Below are 21,484 nucleotides of genomic sequence, written 5' to 3'. Positions count from 1 at the left end.
TATAAAAGAGACAATGTTTTAAACATTAAAATGAAAACCATTTACAACTATGATCAAAAGAGAACACTTGGGCATTAAAGTTTAAAAGGCAAGGATAAGTACAGCCATGTGGATGGACAGATGAGGTGGAAAGAGATAAAAAAGTGAAGTACAGTGCACTCTTATGCACAGGAAAGAGGCATAAAGTGCTTTTGCGCTGCACTGCAAAACGTTGACCTGTAATTAATATGGTTGTTGCTCCAGGCAAGTTGAGGATAGCGGCTTTTTGGGTACAAACCCCTGAAGGATTCTTACCTGGTCAGAAGCTTTGTAAAGCATTTTTATTAAAGAAAAAACAAAAACTGTTCCATGTCACACAATGGACGTATAACAAACTCTTCTCTCTGGGATCAATATTTGCTGTATTTACTACTACCAGTTCCTGGTGTCTCATGTTCTGTAAATCATCGTGTATAATACAAAAAAAACCCCTTCATTAGGGTCACATGACCATAAGACAGTGGATTTGAAATTTCAATGTCTTTTTTGAACATCCATCAGCTTCTTAGAGTACCTTAATTATTTTCTACTTTCTTCATGTTGACCCTGTTTTGTCAAAGGAACGACTTTTTCTATAGCTGTAATTCTACTTGGCCCTCTTTCTTACCTTGCAGGTTCTGGAGGGGGAGCGTCATGATGCCCCCTGCAGCAGCAGCAGCCACCAGGCTCTGGATGTTGGCTGTGGGCAGAGAGAGAACCAGGCCCTGCTGCCCGCCCAGGTGTCCACCTGCATTGAAGGGGATGAGAATGGGTTGGTTCATGCCTGGCGCCGCCCCAGACATCACACCGCCTACTGCGTTGGCCAGCTGCTGGGCCACCAGGAGAGACTGCAGTAGACACACAAAAACACACATGCAGAGCACCATTGGTGATATAATCACAGATGGGTAGTTTTTCTTTTTAAATGTGTTTTATATCACAAAAAATATTATTATTGTGTCATCATGGACATTTTTGTAGTTGTATGTAATATAATGTCCTTTTTATAATGTCAGCTAAACTAAAACTAAACATTGTGTGTATGTGATTACTTTTGATTACCACAAATGATTTTACCATATTAGAGGTACAAAGGTACACAAAAGAAAATCATATAAAAGTAAATTCTCACGCACACACACACAATTCCCACATTTTATACACTTTCCCAACTTGCCACTTTTAAAAGACACAGTGAAATGAAAAATAAAAGTTTCAAGTCCTGTCCCTCTTTATTGTTCATTTATCTTTTGTTACATGCTAAATATGTGTCCAATGTTTTTTTAAAAAAGTATTTTTATATCAGAATGACTTTGTTTTCTCTTCCTGTAAAATGTAAAAATATTTTTAATGACTCATCTTGAAATTTAACCGATCAAATGTGATCTAAAGCGACTAGCTAACCCCGCCCATCATGTAAAACCACACTTGACCGTTAGGTAGTGTGGGTAGCTAGCACAGCAATATAGTAGGAGGTGTGTGTTTGGATGTCAGCTGGCAAAACTGTGAAAACAAACACTGTTGTGGAGGTCCACTTTTTAGAGATCCAATCACTTGTTAAGGATTTGATTTAAATGTCTCTATTAACTAAACCCAGACCACATATTCAGTTTCATGCAGAAGCTAAAGACGCTCTAACTTCCGTTTCACTGTGACTTTAAGTGTAGAAAGTGTTTCCTTTTTGACGTAATCCTCTAATGTATCTGTAATAAGAATACATTATTATTTTAGGAAATGAAGTGTTTTTCAGTAACATCTTTTTTTCTATTTAAAATGCACAATACCATTAATGTAAAATATCCCATTACTGCACAAACCAAATTTGTATGTAACGCTGGACGATATGGTTGAAATCACTACCACAATAATAATAAGGATATTTTCCAATAATGGCATATACCACAACATGGCAAATATATGAAAAATCATATCAAATAATCAAACTGTTGAAAGCAATGAACGGTGTTCAACTGTTATGTATTGCATGAGACCAAACTCTTATGTGTAAAATGATAACTTCAAAAGCTAATTTTGTTAGTTTTTAATTACAGCTTGTTTATTCAAAATCATTAATTCCGAACATAATAAGATTCCTCTGTAATCGATAAATGATAACACTGAATTATCGCCCGACATTACTTGTGTGTGCTATATCCTAGGATGCTTAATTGAGACAAGTAAAGCAGTAAAGCAGATGTCACCAAAGTGACTGTATCACTAATCAATGTGTTTTGATGAATGCAGTTGTTTTTCAGATGAAATCTGTGCTTTTCTGTGTCACAGACTGACAGTTAAAACACACTGCTGTTGGTACTGACAGAGATCAAATCCAATCTTTGTGAAAGAGCTGGGAATTTTTCTCTCACAGATATGCAGAGTGATTTATGTTTCATCCCGTTGAACAAATCCCTGGTACCACAGAAATGTGCCTGAAATACACAGTGCTTTTTCGAAAGAGTAGCAGTACTTCACTCTTTTGATGAGGGATATAACACATCACTTTCGTCTCTTCATGTATCCATTCATTCATATTAGTTAAAGTGGAATCTGAGCAGTCATACCCATAGAGGAAAAGATATGGTATCAGCAGTATCGCTCTGAGATATTTTCCACAGTAGAAAATCTCTTCAAATGTATTTTCCGAGGAAGTGGGTTTGGAAATACACCAACACATTTTTCATCGAGAGCTTTGAGCTACAAGTGGGAAGGTTTGTACCATGGCTTAAATCTCCATGAATACACAGGGAATGACATCTTACATTTCATTCATTCTGATAAAACCATTTTCAAATTATGTCAGCGTTTGAGCATGTCAAACTGAATTTACACAGGAGGTACGAGACAGGAGATACTGAAGATGCTGCAAAATCCAACAAAATTACTGTTTAAACATTGAACTGAATTGTTTGGAATAAAATAAAAGAACATTGTCAGCTTGTGTTGTGTCCACAGTAAAGCAGCCTTTAGACGTTGCTAGATAAGCCTGGCTGCACTGTGTTGACTCCTCCACTGTGACTTACGTTCACAAGCCTTTAACTCCAATTGTCAGCTATCTGCTTCTGTTTTGCATGGTGTGTCTGCAGCTTGCACAGGATGCAGAGCGGGCTGACTGGTGCGAAGACCCCACCATACTCCCAAGCCTGGTGCTCCTGGGTGACAGGCGTGTCACTGTGATAACCCTGCATGGTGCAGAACGCCTGCACCCACTCCGACATACATGCGATCACAGTTTAAGAGGTACAAGGTCATGTGGGTTTAAAGCCACAAAACATAGAGAGATCTCAGGGCAAAATATCTGCACTGAGAGACAAATGAATACCTGTTTGTGTTTCTAAGTTGTTAAAAGAATAAAAAAGCACAGACAGGTGATTGTTGCTGGCAGGAGTAATCACACAGGATTCAGAGGATTCCTCTTTCTCAACATTTGCTTTGATACACAACAACAGTGCATAACAAATGACAATATCCGATGCTTCTGAGAGAATTCAAAATGACATTTGCCATTAACTTTAAAAAATGAATTAATAATTCGGGAGCTCAAAGAATCCTCAAAGGACAATAACAAAGGCAACCCGTTTGTTAGCTGCAAGTGACATATGTTTAATCTCGCATTTTAAACTAAATGTAATCTCAAATCGAAGCAGCATATAATCAAAGACATTCTTTGAACATTTCATCTCTGAGTCAAACAAAATGAGATTGCCAGGCTTGACAGCAAAGACAGTCTCACATAGAAGGGAATAACATTAAAAGACAATTCTGCAATTATCAGATGGAGCCCTGATTTATTTATCATTACAGGCAGCTTTGGAGAAACAGGCAGCTGACACGCAGGCAGCTGCCGAGAGAAAGCTCTTTGGATATTTTTTTTAAAGCGTGCAAGAGCTCTTAGTCTTTAGGCTGTTTGTTGTGCCAGTTTAAGACTGATTATGATCTTGATCTGAGGTAAGAAGTATGTATATGCACATATCAAAATCAGAGACAAGAATAAATTTTGCATGAACATAATTAGCTCATCTCGGCAGCCACACAGCAAGCTTTTACTACGAGAAATCCCAGCATTATTTATCTAGATGTACAAGCAGTTCACCTTCTGCCTTTCCGCCTGATTCTCTCACTTCTCCTCTCCATAGGTGCTGCTGGAAAGCTGCTGTACAGTGCTTGGCAGTCCTGACAGCTGCGTGTTGAGAAGCGATCTCCTAGGGCCACACAGATGCACAGACTGGGTGTGTGTTGGGCTCTGGATGGGGAAGCAGCCCCACTCAGGACTGGATATGGTACCCAGCCTCTCTGCCCATCAGGGGAGAATAGGCCCTTCTATCTGCTTGGCAGCTCTGGCACTGAGAAATTGCCCATAATCACCCAGATAGCAGACTTTTGTCATCCTAACTGCGAGTGGGAAACAGAAGGAAGGTGGATTCATGTTGGGTAAACTACCATCGGATAATGGTTGTTCGAACAATATCCGGCTCTGGAGCGAGAATCTATCAAAACATATTGATCCTGGAACAAGAGAATTGGTTATGGCATGCGGAGCGCCTTTGTTTCTGAAAAGTGTTAGCTTCACAGAGACTGTACTGACAGCATTAATATATTAGATGGTGACTGTTGAGAGCCGCCTGCTGAGGCTCAGAGTCTAACTGCTGCCTGCTCAAGATGCTTTCCCTTTTGTGTTCATTTCTTATCTATTACCAAAAGAGTGTCTTTGACCAGTGAAGGTATCTGTAATCAGAAAAGTGCTTTTAATTAAGCTCATTCTTTATCTCCACTTGCAGCAGATTGACTCTGTCACTGGGGATTTCTCACCCTACAAACCTGCCCAACAAAACTGAACGGCTCACCTCCTCTCATGTTTCCTATTTTGTTTCTCCAGATGAGGATTGACTGTCATTGAGTAACACTGAGTGCAGGGAGAATGGCCTTATTAAAGAGCGGTGGAGGAAACCTGACGCTCTGTGTGTGTCTGTCTGTCTGTGTGTGTGTGTGTGTGTGTGTGTGTGTGTGTGTGTGTGTTGAGTGGTGACATCGAGCAACACTAATGAGATAGATGTTCATTAAACACTGCTGAGCCACCAGGCCAATAAATCCAATCAGATAGGACAATGCTTGATTGAGCTATTAACAGGGCTGCAGGCTCAGGCTCTTTGCTCCCCTGCTTGTTATGACAAGGCCTGTATTGTCAGCTCATTAGTGCCAAAACTCAATTACATTTGAAGATGATGTGTGATGACTTTACGATTTCACATTTTAGCTGAAAATGATTCATGGTGTAGCATTCAGTGAGGGTGTTTTATGTCTTATGTTTCACTCACCACATGCACTGAAAGAATATGAATGTAACAAGACTAATTCAGTCATTTAATTACTGAAACTGTCATACAAACACCTTAATCTTACTTTCCTTATGGCTGTGATCAGAGTAAACATAACTCAATTAACAGTTAGTCGTCAATCTTTCAGATTACTCTTAGTATACCGAAATTAGTTTGGCTTCTCTGAGTGTTTTCATTCTGCACATGCGCAACAATAGTCATCGAGTGAAAAAAGAGCAGCACGGCTAGTAAACTGCGACAGACCCCATGCCAAACACAGCGAGGAGAACGGGGACAACGTCGGACTGCTCATAATCATGAGGAGGATGCCTAAGCCAACTAATCCAAGAACTCTGTCCTCCTTTGTCTTCTCATGCACCCGTCTCCAGATAGTCCAATCATTTATTATAATTACAGAGTCACACTGACGGTTAAGGTACGGCACTGCTAATCAAACCAAACAGTGGATATTGCTCATAGCCCAGAATAGAAACTCAGAAAGTGGTGAAAATGTTGTGAATTTTGATTTCATAGACTTCACACTGTTCCTACATTAACCAACATGACTTTAAAATCAAAGGTCATTTGAGGAGAGATGAGGAAGTGACTTTGACAATCCACACATTCAGACATAGAGGAATTATGACTTTGTAGTATTTTGACAGTTTGGTCAAAATTCTCACTGGACCTGATATAAGTATGCCTGGTGTCACCTTCCTTCTTGACTCCTATAGGAGTGGAGCAGGTGGTTGAAACCTTTGCCTTAGGCTACGTCCAAACTAATACACAAGCATTTTAGCACTCTTTCACATGACCATACACATACACTGGGCATGCACATGCCGGTGTAAACAGGAAGCAGATTGTCTACTCTGTGGCTGGTTGCTCAGTTGCAGAAAATACTACGAATGAAGAACAGCAATAGCCTTAGTCAGTTCAATATTCATGTAATTTTTAGAGGCCTGAAGTCAGTTAGAATAGGGCGGAGACACAGTGGGCTATCGAAATAGTTAAAACCAATAGAAATACAATATACTCACAGCCAATCAAAGGCTGCCTCAGGATTTACAGTATAATACAGTATAGTAATTGGGGGGTAAAAGTATCTTCAGATGCAAAAAGAATCTATTTATTACATGTGCAAAATGTGGCGAAAAAGTCAATATTTCAATCATAGGACCATTGCTAGCACAACTAACAAACATGTAATTCTAGAGAATTGAAGGGCCTGAAAATACGTTTTCAGTTTCAGATCCCCTCACTCACCTGTGGACCCATTGGGTATCCTGGGTGGGACTGGCCCAGTTGACTCTGCTCAGAAGGACTGCTGCTGGCGTCAGACTGGACTGAACCGTCTCGAGCTCCTGGGAGAGCAACAGGTAGAGAGAAAAAGAGAACCCACCTTAGATCAACACAGTCAATATAAGTAAGATAAACACACAACACAGACCACGTTGTGATATTACAACACAGAGTATCGCATGGCGCAGAGGAGGGCAGTTGGGAAAGAAGGGGAATTTGTATTTAAGTGCTTTATCAATAACCGCTGTAGCACTGAATAAATTACCAACCAGCGGAGAGGCTCATTGATGGGGGATGATGCATACTGGCGGGTCCCCGATGGCCTAGATTACCGCTGAGAGATAGAGCTCCACCACAAACGCTTGGGCCATATTATTCAGTCATCTACATCACTGAGTATCACTCATCTAAACCCACTCCTCCCCTCCGCTCTGAGCCTGCAGCTACGAGACACAATTAGACCTGTTTGCTATGAGGGCAGAGTGGAGCGGAGCAGACAGAGACATGATAATAAGCCTGCTTATGGCTGCAGGGAAAATAAAGGACACAGACGATTGGATATCATAGCAGTCTCTATCTCACAGAATCTCTCAGCAGTGCACCGAGTGTGGACTCCTCTAAAAGGTCCAAAAGGCTGCTTTGACCCTCACCCTTTGACCTCCATGATGCCTCACTGTTGACACAAAGGCTTGTGGAGTGCAAAGACGAGTAAATCTTGCAGAAAGAACTGTCAGAAAAATGAAATGTCTCTTAGATATCTTTCACCAAAATGATCAGAAGAAAAATATAGTGACACCTGACTAACAATTACGTTATTTTATTTTCTGGTAGTTTCCATTTAAAAGGACAGAAAACTAAAAGCTGGAAGAGTTTAATGTGAAGGGCACTTAAATCTTACTAAGGCAAGAATGTGCCAAAACTTGAACCAAAACAAAAGTTTTGTGAACATGGACAAATATCTGATACTGGTAAAAAAGAAACTATAGTAACATTCAAATAGATTTTCTGAGAGTGATTTTAGTGATTTTATAATTGTTCACACTCTAAAAACAATATAAAACAAATTGACAAACACCCTATAAACAAGGTACAATACACAAAGCAACCTCACATTGAGAAGACTTCAAAAAAAAAAGAGAGTTGAAAATATGTTTCATGGTTCAGAGGATGAATGTCTTGAGTAAGTTGTTGAAGGTGAGGGTGTAGTGCTGCAGAAACCAAATGTTGTAAAACTCTGTGCTATTATAAACAAGGACCCCTGTTACCTTACTGACAGGCTGTCAATACAGTGGATAACATCAACTCACTGATTCATCTCGCTCATTCATCTCTTTGTCAATGACAACTTCAGGCCTTTTATTGATGCCAACTGCCATGTTTTACAGCATTAGCTTTAACCTGGGTGAACACAGCTATCTTTGATCGACCTTCAAGCAGTTATCAAGGTATTTCAGCATTTTCTTTGGAGAGATCTTTATTAAGTTATCTTTTTTGTGTATTTTTAGATTGTACTAGATTTTGGAGACAAAGAGTCATCAGTACTGCAACATCTTCTTCCTTGGATTTTCTGCTTTGTAGAAAGCACACTTGTCTGTTCTGTTTATAACCAGTCAATGCGATTCAGTCATTTCTGAACACAAATAATGTGCAAGCTTGGACTGAGTTTAAATTGAATCACCATAGTCATACTGTTTATATTAGTGAGTGACAGAGAGCTGAAATCATTGTTGTTGTTTTTTTACTGAAATGTCTCAAATAATTAGTTTTCTCAATTGGCCTCTTACTACAAGTGACGGTGTCCTACATGAACACAAAATTTTCTGCCAATTTTAAAACGGTTTTGGTTATTTCAATTGAGAGATTTATGGGAGAAATTTAAAGGCTTTATTAAAGCACAGAACTATTATTCATAGTTGTTAAATCAATTAACAAGCACAATAAAATTGACTTATTTATTTTAAAAACACCAATGAGATCATTTCACAAACCGGTTATATGTCATCTGTAATTTAATAAGCATGACTCTGTTTTTAATGTATAAAAACCCTCACAAAGAGTGAATAAAACATCTATTTTAAATGTTCTATCTCCTTCATACAACAGCTCTTCACCTGAATAAAGTGGATTTTGTAGATGAAGACAAGCCAACCATGTGGAACATGTTTGAAGGCCACACAACCTCGTTAAATTGCACAATGTTGGCAATGAATTAAAAAAATGTAATCACATTTCCACTGTAAGATCGATTTTCTTAAATAGAGTATCGCAGCTTTTAAATAAAGAATAAAGCCCTGATGTATTGTGTCTTTTCATTCACTGATGAATAGGCTTTTTCTTGTAAAACATACAGGGCATGCAGTGGTTTCTAGTCCTTTTATAAATGCTTCATACAAAACGTACTACTGAATAGGCCTTGCCAAGATCTCATTGCCTGTCAAGAATGTTTATACATTACATTTTAAACCCCCCTCCGCCAACTAAAATCATTTCATTTTTACATAAAATCCAAATAATTGGTGAATGGCATGACCTCGCAAACCTCAGGCATTTGATGGTTGATGTAAAAGCCCAAGGGGAAGCCCGCTTTTCTAGCTGGTTTCTACCTCTGGCTGGCTGGCCCTGCTTCTCGATGAAGGTCCACATCCTCTCGCTTATCAACCTCGCAACGCTGTGGATATTTTGACAAGCCAGTCTCTTTTCACCAATTATTTCACCCATTATGGATCACGTTGTGCACAGCCCTACCCTGTGCAGTCACTATCTGGAATTAAGATTAAATCTGTATAGGAATGACTTTGTGGCTGTATTAGAGTCAATATAAAGTATATAAAGTACAATATCATAATCTGCTGTATAATTCCACATTTATTTTGGAGAGTGGATATTATGAGGCCATACATTTTCTACTGGATTTCATTAGAGGTACTGTCTCTAAGCAGTTAATTCTCATTTATCGAATTCAAGTAATTTCTTTCCTGCAGACTTGAAAACAGACTGATTTTCATTTGCAGCAACTCAAACTTTCCAACCATCTCAAAGGCAATTCTCTAAATGCAGCTGCTACACTGTGATAACAATAATAAACCCAGCAGTGCTACTGAACAACTTTTACACCAGTGAATTATCTAGTTGTCATCATAACAAAGCCAATCAGCTAAATTAAGATATTCTGCTATAATGAAGGAATGAGACTTTATAACATCCGCAATAGGCTCCAAACAGTGTGGCTCGTGACTATAGTTAAGATATTGGTTGTGAATAATGTATTCTATCTGATAAACAGTGTGGGAGACTTTCTGAATAACGATTCCTTGATGCCTTTCATTGCATCATTTCACAATAACTTCATCCCCTTGCAAATATCTGTAACGTTAACACGTTTATCACAGGGGGGGGAAAAAAATCGATAATAAATAAATACACATGCACATCTTCCCCCAAAGGATTTGTGTAATTTCTTTAACTAAATTAAATAGCTGACAGCTGAAATATCCAGGGAGTCAATCTTCAATTCTTTTTTATTACTTGAATATTTGTACATGTTTTGCTTTTCTTTAAAAAAAAAAAAAAAAGGTACTTATCCAATGTGAATGATTCTTAAATGGATTTCCAGATGGAGATTAATACTATATACAGGGGAAAAAGAGAAACTTTACGAAAAAGAAAGTCCTTTGATGCCGTGATTATACACAGGTTATACAATGGACAAAAATGAAATGAATAGATGTATTGATGTGAGATGAAAGAAGAGGCCAAACGGATGAAAGAACAGGCAATGCACATTCAACATAGTTTTACATTTATTTAGGACATTCAGTCTTCATCTCTTCTTTGAACTTGTAACAGTACAAGTGCCCTTAAATCACATCTTCATTCAAACACTCTTTAGCCCTACAGTATACATACTTTTATTTTCAATCAAGGGCATGAAAAACATACGAGGAGGAATTTAATATTACATTAAACACGTCATATTAATTCCGCACTCATGCTCCACACATACTGACAGTAACACAATGATATTTTTTTTATGTAAGTGAAATAATAATATTTATTACAGGGCACAGAGTGCAATTTGATGTGACTTATGTCATGGAAATATTGCCAATATCCACCACTATATAAATTCTCTTTCATTGATCACCAAAGTGGCCACTGGAGAGCGACTTTCAATGCCACACAAGGCAGAAGGTCTCTCTGTGCCGTGTGTGTGTGTGTTGGGTGGTTGAGGGGTGAGCGGGGCATAGAGCTATATTTATTTGACTTCGGCCTGTCTTAATGCAGGGTGCCCCAAGGACTACACCACAAAACAATTAGCCTGGATTTCATAAAGCAATCAGCATGCCACCTTGTCTAATGCAACAGCTTCATACATTGACAGCCTGAATAAAATGGGTGTTATTGAAAGCTTTGTGTTCATGTTAGCTTTTGCCTCAGTGCATTCATGAATCAATTTTTGTCCATAAAAGAAGCTTTAACACTTAAGCTATTTTAGTGGAAATGCATTATGTAAGTTGTCAAACGTACGAGAGAGGCCTGGTAACGATTCAGGCTATTCAGAATGAACAGCCAACCCCCATTTTTATAATGGTCCTTTTGAAAATGTCTGGCTGAGTGCATGTGTTTGCTATTAAGATAGTGTCAATCATTTTGCCGCTGAAATCTAATCCGTGGAAAATAATTTCACATGTGAAAAAGACTATAAGATTATAAGTCAATTACATTATTAATTGTCATGATAAATTTGATTATTTTAGTAATTATAGCACAAAAACATGCACAGTAATATGATTTTCATCATCAAATGTGTGTTGTGCTGTTGATTCAGAGCATTTACAGCGATCTGTGATCTGCTGAAGCGTAAAGGATGGGGCCAGATAAACAACAAGCCACATCATACATGAAGTTTAATTCCATCAATACACAACCAATTGTCCCAGATTGTTTGACCATCGATTTTGTTAATACTTGAAAAGTTGATGTGGCAGAGAGGGCTGAAAGAGAAAGAAATGTAGAGTGACAGATCATTTCACTTTCATTTCTCTATCTAAAGCAGCCTGGAAATAAAGTCCAAAAAGTAACGTTACATACAAGGCATTGTGCTGTACGGAAGAGAGCAGTTTACAGTGATTTACTTAACTCCTTGTAGAATGCAAGATAGCCAAAATCACCAGTGATTTAGCTCTGTGTTTCATTACTCCCACCAAAGCCCTCAACAATAACACAGGGCATAATCTGCTGCCAATAACTCCAGGTGCTCTTAGTCAGATGGCTCCCTCTGGGCCGGCAGGAAAGTAATACTCTGTTTAAAGGCCGGGTGGAGAAGCTGCTAAGGATAGCTCAATAGTGTTTCTCGGGATAGAAAATCACCAGCGACTGACTTTTGAGTGGCTCCCCGTAACACTATTAGCTACATTATGGCTACTGCTGCTGCTGCGAGGAGAGCTGTCATTTCCTTAATTAAGAGCCCAGCGCAGGGCAAGAGGGAGAAGAGGCCACGGCAATCTCTCCAGGCCCCCAACATTAAAGCCTGATTCCTCATCGAGCAAGGGCGTAGACCTTACAGGGGAGAGAAAAAAAATCTATCTCATTCATTATTCTGGCAGAAAGTGGAATTATGGAGTTAAGGAATTACATAGGAGGTGGTGCCGTGGAGTGTGCCGAACAGAAAGGATTTTACACCTCAGCTGTTCTGTGACTATTTCTGAGGTGATTGTTAAGCCACAAGCAGAGGAGGGAAGACTCAGAAGAAGAAGTAGTAGTAGTAGTAGTAGTAGAAGAAGGGTAGGCAGAGTGGAAATGGATGCGATGGTGTAACAGATGTCTCCACTGGCTGAAGGTTTTAAATGTAAACAACAGAAAATAGTACACTTCAGATTGTAGAAGAAGTATGCAAACGATGCTTAAAGCAGTAAGGACCCTGTGCTCCAGCACTTACGCTCTCACTCGTGGCCACAGGTCTTCACCAAAAGGCTCTTTGACATGAGAGTGCTCTGCTCCAGCTCTTACCTGTCTCTCCCTTGATGCTGGAGTGGAGATGGAAGCAGCAAAAGCACAAGAGGGACCAGAGGGAGGTAAATTGGTGAGAAGAGGCAATGCCCATTTCAAAGGTCAAGAAGGAGAGATGGTGTGATGGAGAGAGGAGGATGGAGAAGGGAAGAGGAATGGAAGAGGAGGAGGAGGGAGGGGAGAAGAGGGCTTTTGTGTTGCATCCTCACAGGGGGACTTGGGACACTTTTCACATGAGCACATCTGTTATGGTGTGCCCTCCTCATTCCCAAAGCAATGTCAACCTGATTAGCTCAGGGTTGAAAGAGGCAAATAACAATCCAAATTATTCTTCATCCTTTTACGGCCATCAGCGAAAGCGAGACGCTGAGATGAAGACTAGCTTTAGAGAGCTGTAAGCCTTTTAGGAGATGCCTGCTTCACTACTGCTCCTCCTCCTAAATTACGTGAATGATATTTGCTGTAAATAGGATTCTGCTGCCGACAGCCTGCAACCCTGTGCTGAATAAAGGCCTTCCGCTCACTCTGTGTCATACATCTTTCCACATACTTTGTGTATAAACCCAAGGCTCTTATGACCAGAGCTGAAATGATTATCATTCAGTTGGTTGATCAACAGAAAATTCATTGATTTTGATAACCGATAAAGTTCATTTTCAAGCAAAAATGCCAAAAAAATTGTTCCAGCTTCTCTAAAATGAACATTTGCTGCTTTTCTCTGTTTTATATCATGAGCAGATAAAACAATAATTAAAATAATCTATAGTTACAGCCCTGCTTATGCAGTTTTTTTAATGACTAGTCAAATCAAATATCTTTTAGTTTTGTATTGTCTATTGGAGAAATTAAGCAATATCACTTTGGGGTCTGGAAAGTTGGGTTGGACATGTTTGACTATCTTCCAACATTTAGTGGAATGAAAGAATTTAATTGAACATATAATTAACAGATTAATTGATAATGAAAATAATCAAAAGTTGCAGTTGACCTTCAAACTAGTATCTTCAAACTGTAATCAAGTTAAATTCAGGATCTTTTGGGATTTTTTGTCCACCCTGCGTTGCATCTGGTCAACTGCAGGACATTTAGAAGTAGCCAGTGGGGTGTGAGGGCAGTCCAGCGCAGAGTGTGTGTGTTTGTGTATGTGTGTGCATGGGGGGCTAGACATCCACATGTCATGCCTGACACATCAGCCTGGGCCCCCCAGGCTATCTGGCACTAATGCTGCCTATGTCCCACTTTCTACCCCTTGCCCCTCAAAGCCTCCTCTCCTCCCCCCTCCTCACCCGTTCCTTCTGTCATAGAGGTATAATAACAATGGATCACACCAGCGCTGCAGCACAGGCTCAATCACTATTGAATAACATCAGCTGATACAAGCCGCACAGGAGTATATCTTACCTCTACTGAACCTGAGCTAAACAGAGTTTATCTAGAAATGAGTTTATCTGAAAAAAGTCCTGTATTAGTTGTTACTATATTCCCCTGTTGCAGTGATATTTACAGAACGGAGTGGTTTAAGGTGGAAACAAGCAAATAATCATGTAGCTAAAAGACACCCTACCCTAACCCACCCCACCCCTCCCAGAACATTATTCTTTTGGAGCAGACAAATAGTGGAAGGAGGGACGTCAGGAAATAGTATTGCTTTGAAGCACATAACTCTATTCTGGAGAAAAGAATCATCACAGTGTTATTCCACATCCTCAGATATAAAAGGGAAAAAACATAATAACTTCTCGATAGCCTGGATCTCCACTGCCCTATACTAGCTCCCCCCCTCTGCCCGCCCACACCCCTGCCTCATCCACCATACACCCACTTCTCCTGCCTCAATCTTTGGTTTCAAAGGAAGCGAATCAGCCAGAAGGACAGAAGGTTATGCATTAGTACTGGTCATTGCTCAAAGAGCGAGCGTTATAAATAATAAAGGCTTGTGAAGGACACAAGGGTTGTGGGATGCATCTCTGGTTCACACCACACAAGTCAAAGACAAGACTGTAATTTCTATTCCGAAAATGTGACCCTTGCAGCTTCAATTACATCTCAACAACACCAACCTTGTCCGTGCCAGGAGATGTGATGCCTCTTTGTTAGCTCTACATGAAAGGCTTATTGATATTGGTTATGGAGTGCATGCTACACAACATATACGTTTTTTTGAAAATGATTTCCCAACTTAAAGGAAGTGTATAACTAAAATAAATGCATATTGAAATTCAATTTATTTTCTCCACAGCTATCCACCTACAGAACTTGTAATGCGCTTTTCTTTGGAATACTTTCTAGTCAAGACACAAATAATCTTCTTAACTTTAAATATACAAACAACGGGGGGAATTATATTGTCAGTTATTTTGAAGTTCTGTGTGTTGCTTAAAGTCATTTCTGCATAACCAAGCATCCATGAAACCTGATGACCTTTGCTGCTGTTTGCATCGAAAACAACAAGTACGTCTTGTGCTCAACCCCCCTGTCCTCCATGCCATGCAGTGATTGTATTGCTGTAGCCGTGGGCACTGCAGGCACATTAGCAAATGTATTACACCTGCTTTATAGGCATGCATTAAGCTTGTTTTCAAGTTTGCGCAGACAGCTGAAATCCCCATAATGAGATCCACCTCCTGGGGAGAGACTTGTTCTCCCTCGGTCTCCTTTATCCACTCTTATTTACTCAGCATGGCCCATTCAGCGCTGGGTTTGCGCCACTTTATTACTTAACCTCAACACACAACATTACGAGGCTCTTTGCATCAGCAAGCAGCCTATCCCACCATGCATCCTGCTCACTAAGCTGATTACACAAAAATAATAAGAACTCGTGCCTCCAGCAGTGTGACTGCGTGTCTCTATGTGTGTCTACATGTGTGTATGATTTTGCACAAAAGACAGTAGTTTTGTCCCATATCTACACTATATAATACTATTATTATGTTTGCATTAAGTATGTTAATATGCAAAAAAAAATTATTTGTAAGTTAAATACTACATAAAACCCAGGTGAAATTATGAAACAGGAACACAACGTGGTTAAACCCAAAATCCACTACATAAAAAAATAGTTTTGCATTTTAAAAATTGTTTAAAGCTACATTTAAAGAGAAGTACTGAAACAAAGTACTCTCTAAAATAAAGATGGTCCTGTGTGGGTGACTAGTCCAGATTAAATTAATTTCACTAATCCAGTGTACAATCTGATTGTAATTGAAGCCTATTAAGCCTGGAAATACATAAAAGCAAGGTGCAGCATTACAGCAGATGTGGCATTCGATATGGACATTTTGTTCTGAATGACCTCCAATACCAGGAATCAATGAAACATTCATTTTGGGGAGGGGGGGTCTCTAGGTGACCTTTGTGAAAATGTTCCACCATTTTGGCAGAATCCATATAAGTGCAGACCATTTCATGTAGACAGTAAGTGTATGAAATGAGTGCTCCTGTCGTTCCAGCCTGGCTCTCTTTGACAGCATGATGATAGAAGCGTCACATCCTTGGGAGAGTAAATGCAAACTGACAAGAGATGAGCCTTTGGTTGCTGAATATAATACGGAATTGTGCTCTGAGTGTCTTATTATCTTGTCTGTTGATGTCTGAAAGGGGGAGATTTGCTTGAGAAGAGAAGACAGAAACGGTACGCATCCAACACCATCTCGTCCTTTAAAAAAATTGCTTGCCCTACAAACCACAGCTTTCCCACCTAATGTCCACTTCTACTTGGAATAAATACAAGGCGGCAGGATGTTTGTGGTGCCTCGTAGCCCCTGTTAGCTGAAGTGGAAGACTATTTGCACAGGCAAGCTTTTAGGAGGAGAACGACCCTTTCACCACTGCAGTAAGCATGTGGTGGGTGTAGAAGGTTGACAATTTACTGTAGACAAACATGACCGCTACTGTCATTGTCTCCCACTGACTTCTCCTTCTCCTACTGGCACAAACTCTTAAGTTTTAGTATTAAGGCACTAAAACTAAACTACATCGACTCTGTAGGGAAGAAAAGTTGCAGCAGCCTCTCTAAATATGAAAACACATACTGTTTATGGCACATGTAATCGCAGAGCAAAGTAGACACGCAGCAATATCAAAGTTCATAGGGTGAATGTCTTGCAGAAATGATGATTCAAAACTGTTCAATATCGTCAATCTAAAATATATATATGGATATACACTGTCAGAAAAGACAGTAAGGTACAGGGTTGCATATTTATTATACCTTTTGTACAAAAAAGCCCCAGCGACAAGACAAGACAAGAGACTTTGTACAACTCTATATATTTTCTCTGAGTATGTAACTAATTAGCTGCAGGTTGTCCTCTGCAGAAGACTTACAGGATATCCTCACAACCATCACGAATCAAGAGATGCACACTTTCAGCTAGCTGTGTTATGAATATACTGTGTATGCATGTGCGTGAATATAATTAAACTATACTAAACTAAAGATGTATTCAGTTTCACTGTATTTAAGATAGTTTTTGTTCTGTTGACACAGAAAGATACAGTAATACTTGAATTCTAGGGGAGCAAATTAAGTCTCAATGTGATTTGCATTTCCTTGAAACTATTAGTGTGTGTGCAACTGTCAATCATGAAATTGGAGCATTCTATCAGAGAGATTATGCAAAATAACAGAACAAAGTTTTCATTTTTCTACACTCTGAAACTAAGGAATCCAAAGTATTCTTTTACCCCTTCTTCGCCACAATGCAAGTAAAAGGGAAGAATCTTTTATTGTGGCTTCTGCACAGTTCAGAACCACATAAAGAAAACCACTGAATAAATAAGGCCTAGTTTAAAGGCTCAATTCAGGGTTGTTTTCATATCAGTGGCATTCATGTTGATAATAGAGTGGTGAGATTTGCAAACTTACAATACAATACAATATCCCTGCAACCATGAGGGTTCACTGCAAACACAAATACTTGTAAATGTGGCTCAAATAACTACAACATAACATCTAGCCGATGTATCAAACCTAAAGATCTTTATTACTGTCTAAAATGTTTGTTTTTATAAATTGTTTAGCTATTCAAAGGCTCAAAATACCTTCAGATGCATTACTTCTCATTGTGTGGCAATTGCATATCCTCAAAACTAGCTTTTGCTTTTGCTTCTACCTTTATGGCCAAATGTGCTCAATTGATTTTAGAAAGGCTTCATAGACCCGATTCAACTCATAGCAGGTAATATAATCCATCAACTGCAGTTAAAATGTGAAAGTTTCAAAAATGTTCACTCAAACTTCAACTAAATACCAAACAAAACAGTCTTTGCAACAAGAAGACAACCATCCTTATTACTGACTGAGTAAAAAAATGTGAGTGACCAGTAACCATACCTTTCCCTTCTGTTTGGCAGCATTTAAGGAAATGTATAGAAAGATGTTGAGTCTCTCTTCTTCAACCCCCCCCACTCCCTCTTATTCTTCAACTGTGACACATCTCCTCGTCAGTCCCTGCCTTTCTCTTACAGGTCATGTGGGCAGCAGTTCCCAAACCAAACCTGCCGCTGGCACAGCCCAGGGCTCCGCCACCGGGCAGAGAGAAACCATCCCTCCTAAAATTCACAAGTTACACTGGAGTGGCTCCGACCAGCCACATGCAGTATCAAGACATGCCATCAGCGAACACCAAGCACAAAATTGACTCAAAAAATCTTAATCTTGTGGTTCCAGAAATTAGCAACATGTTTAAGAAGCTCTATGTTACTTGCGTGTTTCTCCTGAGTAATTTGTCATTGACAAAGGCGCATTAGTTATGTAAAACTAAAATAGCTTCAAGTATAAATAAAGAGTAAAGCATTTAACAACATTTAAGTGTTTGTGCTCGAGAGAAAAAGACAAGCAAAAAGTAACAACTGAGTCAGATAGAGACTGATCAGAAATGAAGAAAGAGGGAGTGACTTGATGCTTATTAAACCAAATTGCAACACTTCTGAGACAAATCCTGCAGTACACAGTCCTTGTTTTGAAGACTCTAGCCTTGGCTTATTCTTGAAATAAAGATTTAAAAGACAGCTGAACTCTCACTGATTAGGTCTGAGTGTAATATTTGGCTATCCCTCCTCCAAATTCTTATTTTATTTTGTTCACAAATGTTTGGCGAGCTCAGTATATAGGCACTATACTATATTGTCTGCCACTTCCCAGGAAACACACACACACACACACACACACAGACAGACAGACAGACAGACACACACACACACACACACAGACAGACAGACAGACAGACAGAGATCCAGACATACTGATATTCCATTAACAACTCTCATTAAAATCTTGAAAAACAAAAAATATGCACTGTTTACTGCAGTATAAATTCATAACCAGCAATAAAACTATTATATGCCAAAATCTCACACACATACACACTAAGGGATGCACGTACACAAATAAACTGACAGTTTAACTTTCAGAAATGGAAAAACAGACAAATAGACCATCATAAGCAGAGGAGACAAGTTTGGAGTTTGTATAAATATATTCAAAATCTAACATCTAAAGCCATTAGAGAGGGATTTTTGTCACTTGTCCACTTGCATCCACATAAATACTATAATAATACAAATATTAAAACTTGACAAAAAGGGAAAATGATAAGGATAAGTTAAGCAAATCAGCTCTTTATAGGAAGTCCTTTAAACTTGTTTTGCACAATATTTACAATGGTCTCCTCTAAGAAGCTTTCTACTGAAATTAAGCAAATAAAAACAAAGTCTTGGAAATAATTTGTTTAATGGAGATGGATCCATTTCACAAATAAAAAGGATAAGAGCCAATAATTTCCTTGAAATTAAATATAGAAATTGAAGTTTAAATTCTGCAGCTCTCTCCACAAGGACAAATCTGTTAAATCTTCAGTTACTGGACACTGCAATTTGATGGAAATACAAATATGCAGTTTGTGATTTTTTCTGATTCTAATGATAATAAAATCTATCTAATGAAAGCATCTCAAGAAAACAAAACTTTAGGGCTACATTACATTTCCCATTACAACAAATAATTAGAAAAATTGCTAAAATGGTAATTTATATGATTATGCTTATTGATTCGTAACAAGACTCAGTGATTGAATTAGTCCACATGACTGAAACAGCTCGTAATACACACACACACACACACACACACACACACACACACACACACACACACACACACACACACAGATTTAGGAAAAATACTAAAATAGAGTGTGAACACTCAATTAATGAGATAACTGCAAAAATAATGAGGCATGCTGATATAGTAATTGGCTAATTTTGAAGATAACTTGCAACTGAAGATGCCAAAAAACTGAAAATAAGTGAATAAACTGAAAACTGAAAATAAATAACCATAAGAAGATAAGCCTCTGCAATAATCTAGAAACCATAATATTATATCTGATGTGCGGATGATAAATACCATTTTTGACATTGACATATGTAATTTCACTCAGCACTAAGTTATTATTTATCTGCATAATTCGCTTTTAATTCTAACAATGTTCAAATGACAAACATAACACATTCTCCATTTGACTTAAGGAAAAAGTACATAATATTACCAAACACCACCAGAGTTGTGAAGGTAGGGTTGAAGCAAAATTAGATTTTTAAGTGTCAGTTAAACTTTTAAATAAATTTTTCATAAAGGAGTCATGCAAAGATGCTGCCATAAAAAACACAACAGTAATAAAGCATCAACATTATCCACTAATGCTTTTGTTAAGTATTTAGGAGAGGGTATATTAGAAATGTACCACATCTTCGAAAGGAGCTGCAGTATTATTACCTGTTGTATTGTCAATACACTTTCAACTAACCAGACTGTCCCCTACAAAAATGAACTGGTTTTACAAGAAAATCTAAAGTCTGAAACACTTTAAAACACAAAAATGACATTAAATACAATTTATCCATAAAGATATCCAAGCTTTAAAAGAGCCAAACACTGACTTGCTCATTGCACTTAAACTTAGTTTGCTGCCTGACACTGCTGACACCTGTCCCAACATTGGAAGCCCTCCGTTTTCACCTCACCGCTGCCTAAAACAGACCTCAACCAGCAGCTTTATGAAGGAGAAGGGACAAACGGGAGGCGATGAGCCGACTTACCGTACAGCTTGTTGGGAGTGCCCTCTCTGTCCGTGGCCTCGGAGGGCAGGAGCAGGGGCTCGTCGTTCAGATCGCTGTCTGGGGTGGCTGCTTTGTCGTCCGCCCGGAGTTCTGCTGCGCTCATGTCGCTGCGCAGGGAGAGCAGCGGCTTGCTCAGCTGCCCTGTAATCATCGGATCCTGGAGGGAGCTGGGAGCCCAGGTGGGAAACAGGGAGGAGAAATAAAAGAGAAAACACCCCTGGTTAGATGTGCTTCAGCGTCTCACCCTCACCGGCTCCTTCTCTGTCTTTACTCACTCTCTCTACCCAGCTTCTCCTTTCTATTGCTCACTCATCACTCCCCCTCTCTCTCCTGCTCCCTCCCTCTCCAGCTCCCTCTTTTATCTGAGGCTGGTGCTACCCCGCTGATACTGCCGGCTGCTGCCTGGTGAAGAACTGTTACGGATCGCGTGGCTTTACCATTATATCCTGCAGTCCTAAAACGGTGATACATCCATCTCATAGTGCTCATTACTACCTGACATGTGCCTCATCTTCAGCAGACACTAAGCTGACAACAGTCTACAAAGAAGTCCATGGGCTGTGCGCTGATAAATAAATGAAATAAATATAATTCTACATCTGAAGATATGAGTGAAAATACACACCAGTGATTATATCAATTTTCACATAGTTGGGGACACAAAATGAGATCAAAGGTGACATCTTGCAGCAGAGAGGCAACATAAACTTAAGGCCTGATTT

The 21,484-nt window shown here is 39.2% G+C and overlaps 1 protein-coding gene across 6 annotated transcripts in view; it reads right to left on the bottom strand.

Moving 5' to 3' along the window:
• pou6f2 (POU class 6 homeobox 2) overlaps window positions 1–21,484 on the bottom strand; it is a 75,962-nt gene that overhangs the window by 47,987 nt on the left and 6,491 nt on the right. For all 6 annotated transcript variants that reach the window (XM_044175962.1, XM_044175964.1, XM_044175967.1 and 3 more), the window contains 3 exons: window positions 20,742–20,929; window positions 6,597–6,694; window positions 647–866 (listed from right to left, as the gene is read on the bottom strand). In XM_044175962.1, the coding sequence (XP_044031897.1) occupies window positions 647–866; window positions 6,597–6,694; window positions 20,742–20,929 (506 nt within the window). The remainder of the gene's footprint in view (window positions 1–646; window positions 867–6,596; window positions 6,695–20,741; window positions 20,930–21,484) is intronic.

The sequence above is a fragment of the Siniperca chuatsi genome, linkage group LG19 (genome assembly GCF_020085105.1).
Source record: "Siniperca chuatsi isolate FFG_IHB_CAS linkage group LG19, ASM2008510v1, whole genome shotgun sequence".
In the NCBI taxonomy this organism is placed as follows: Eukaryota; Metazoa; Chordata; class Actinopteri; order Centrarchiformes; family Sinipercidae; genus Siniperca; species Siniperca chuatsi.
Note: the sequence above shows the minus strand (reverse complement) of the source record. Positions and strands in the feature narration are given on the sequence as shown.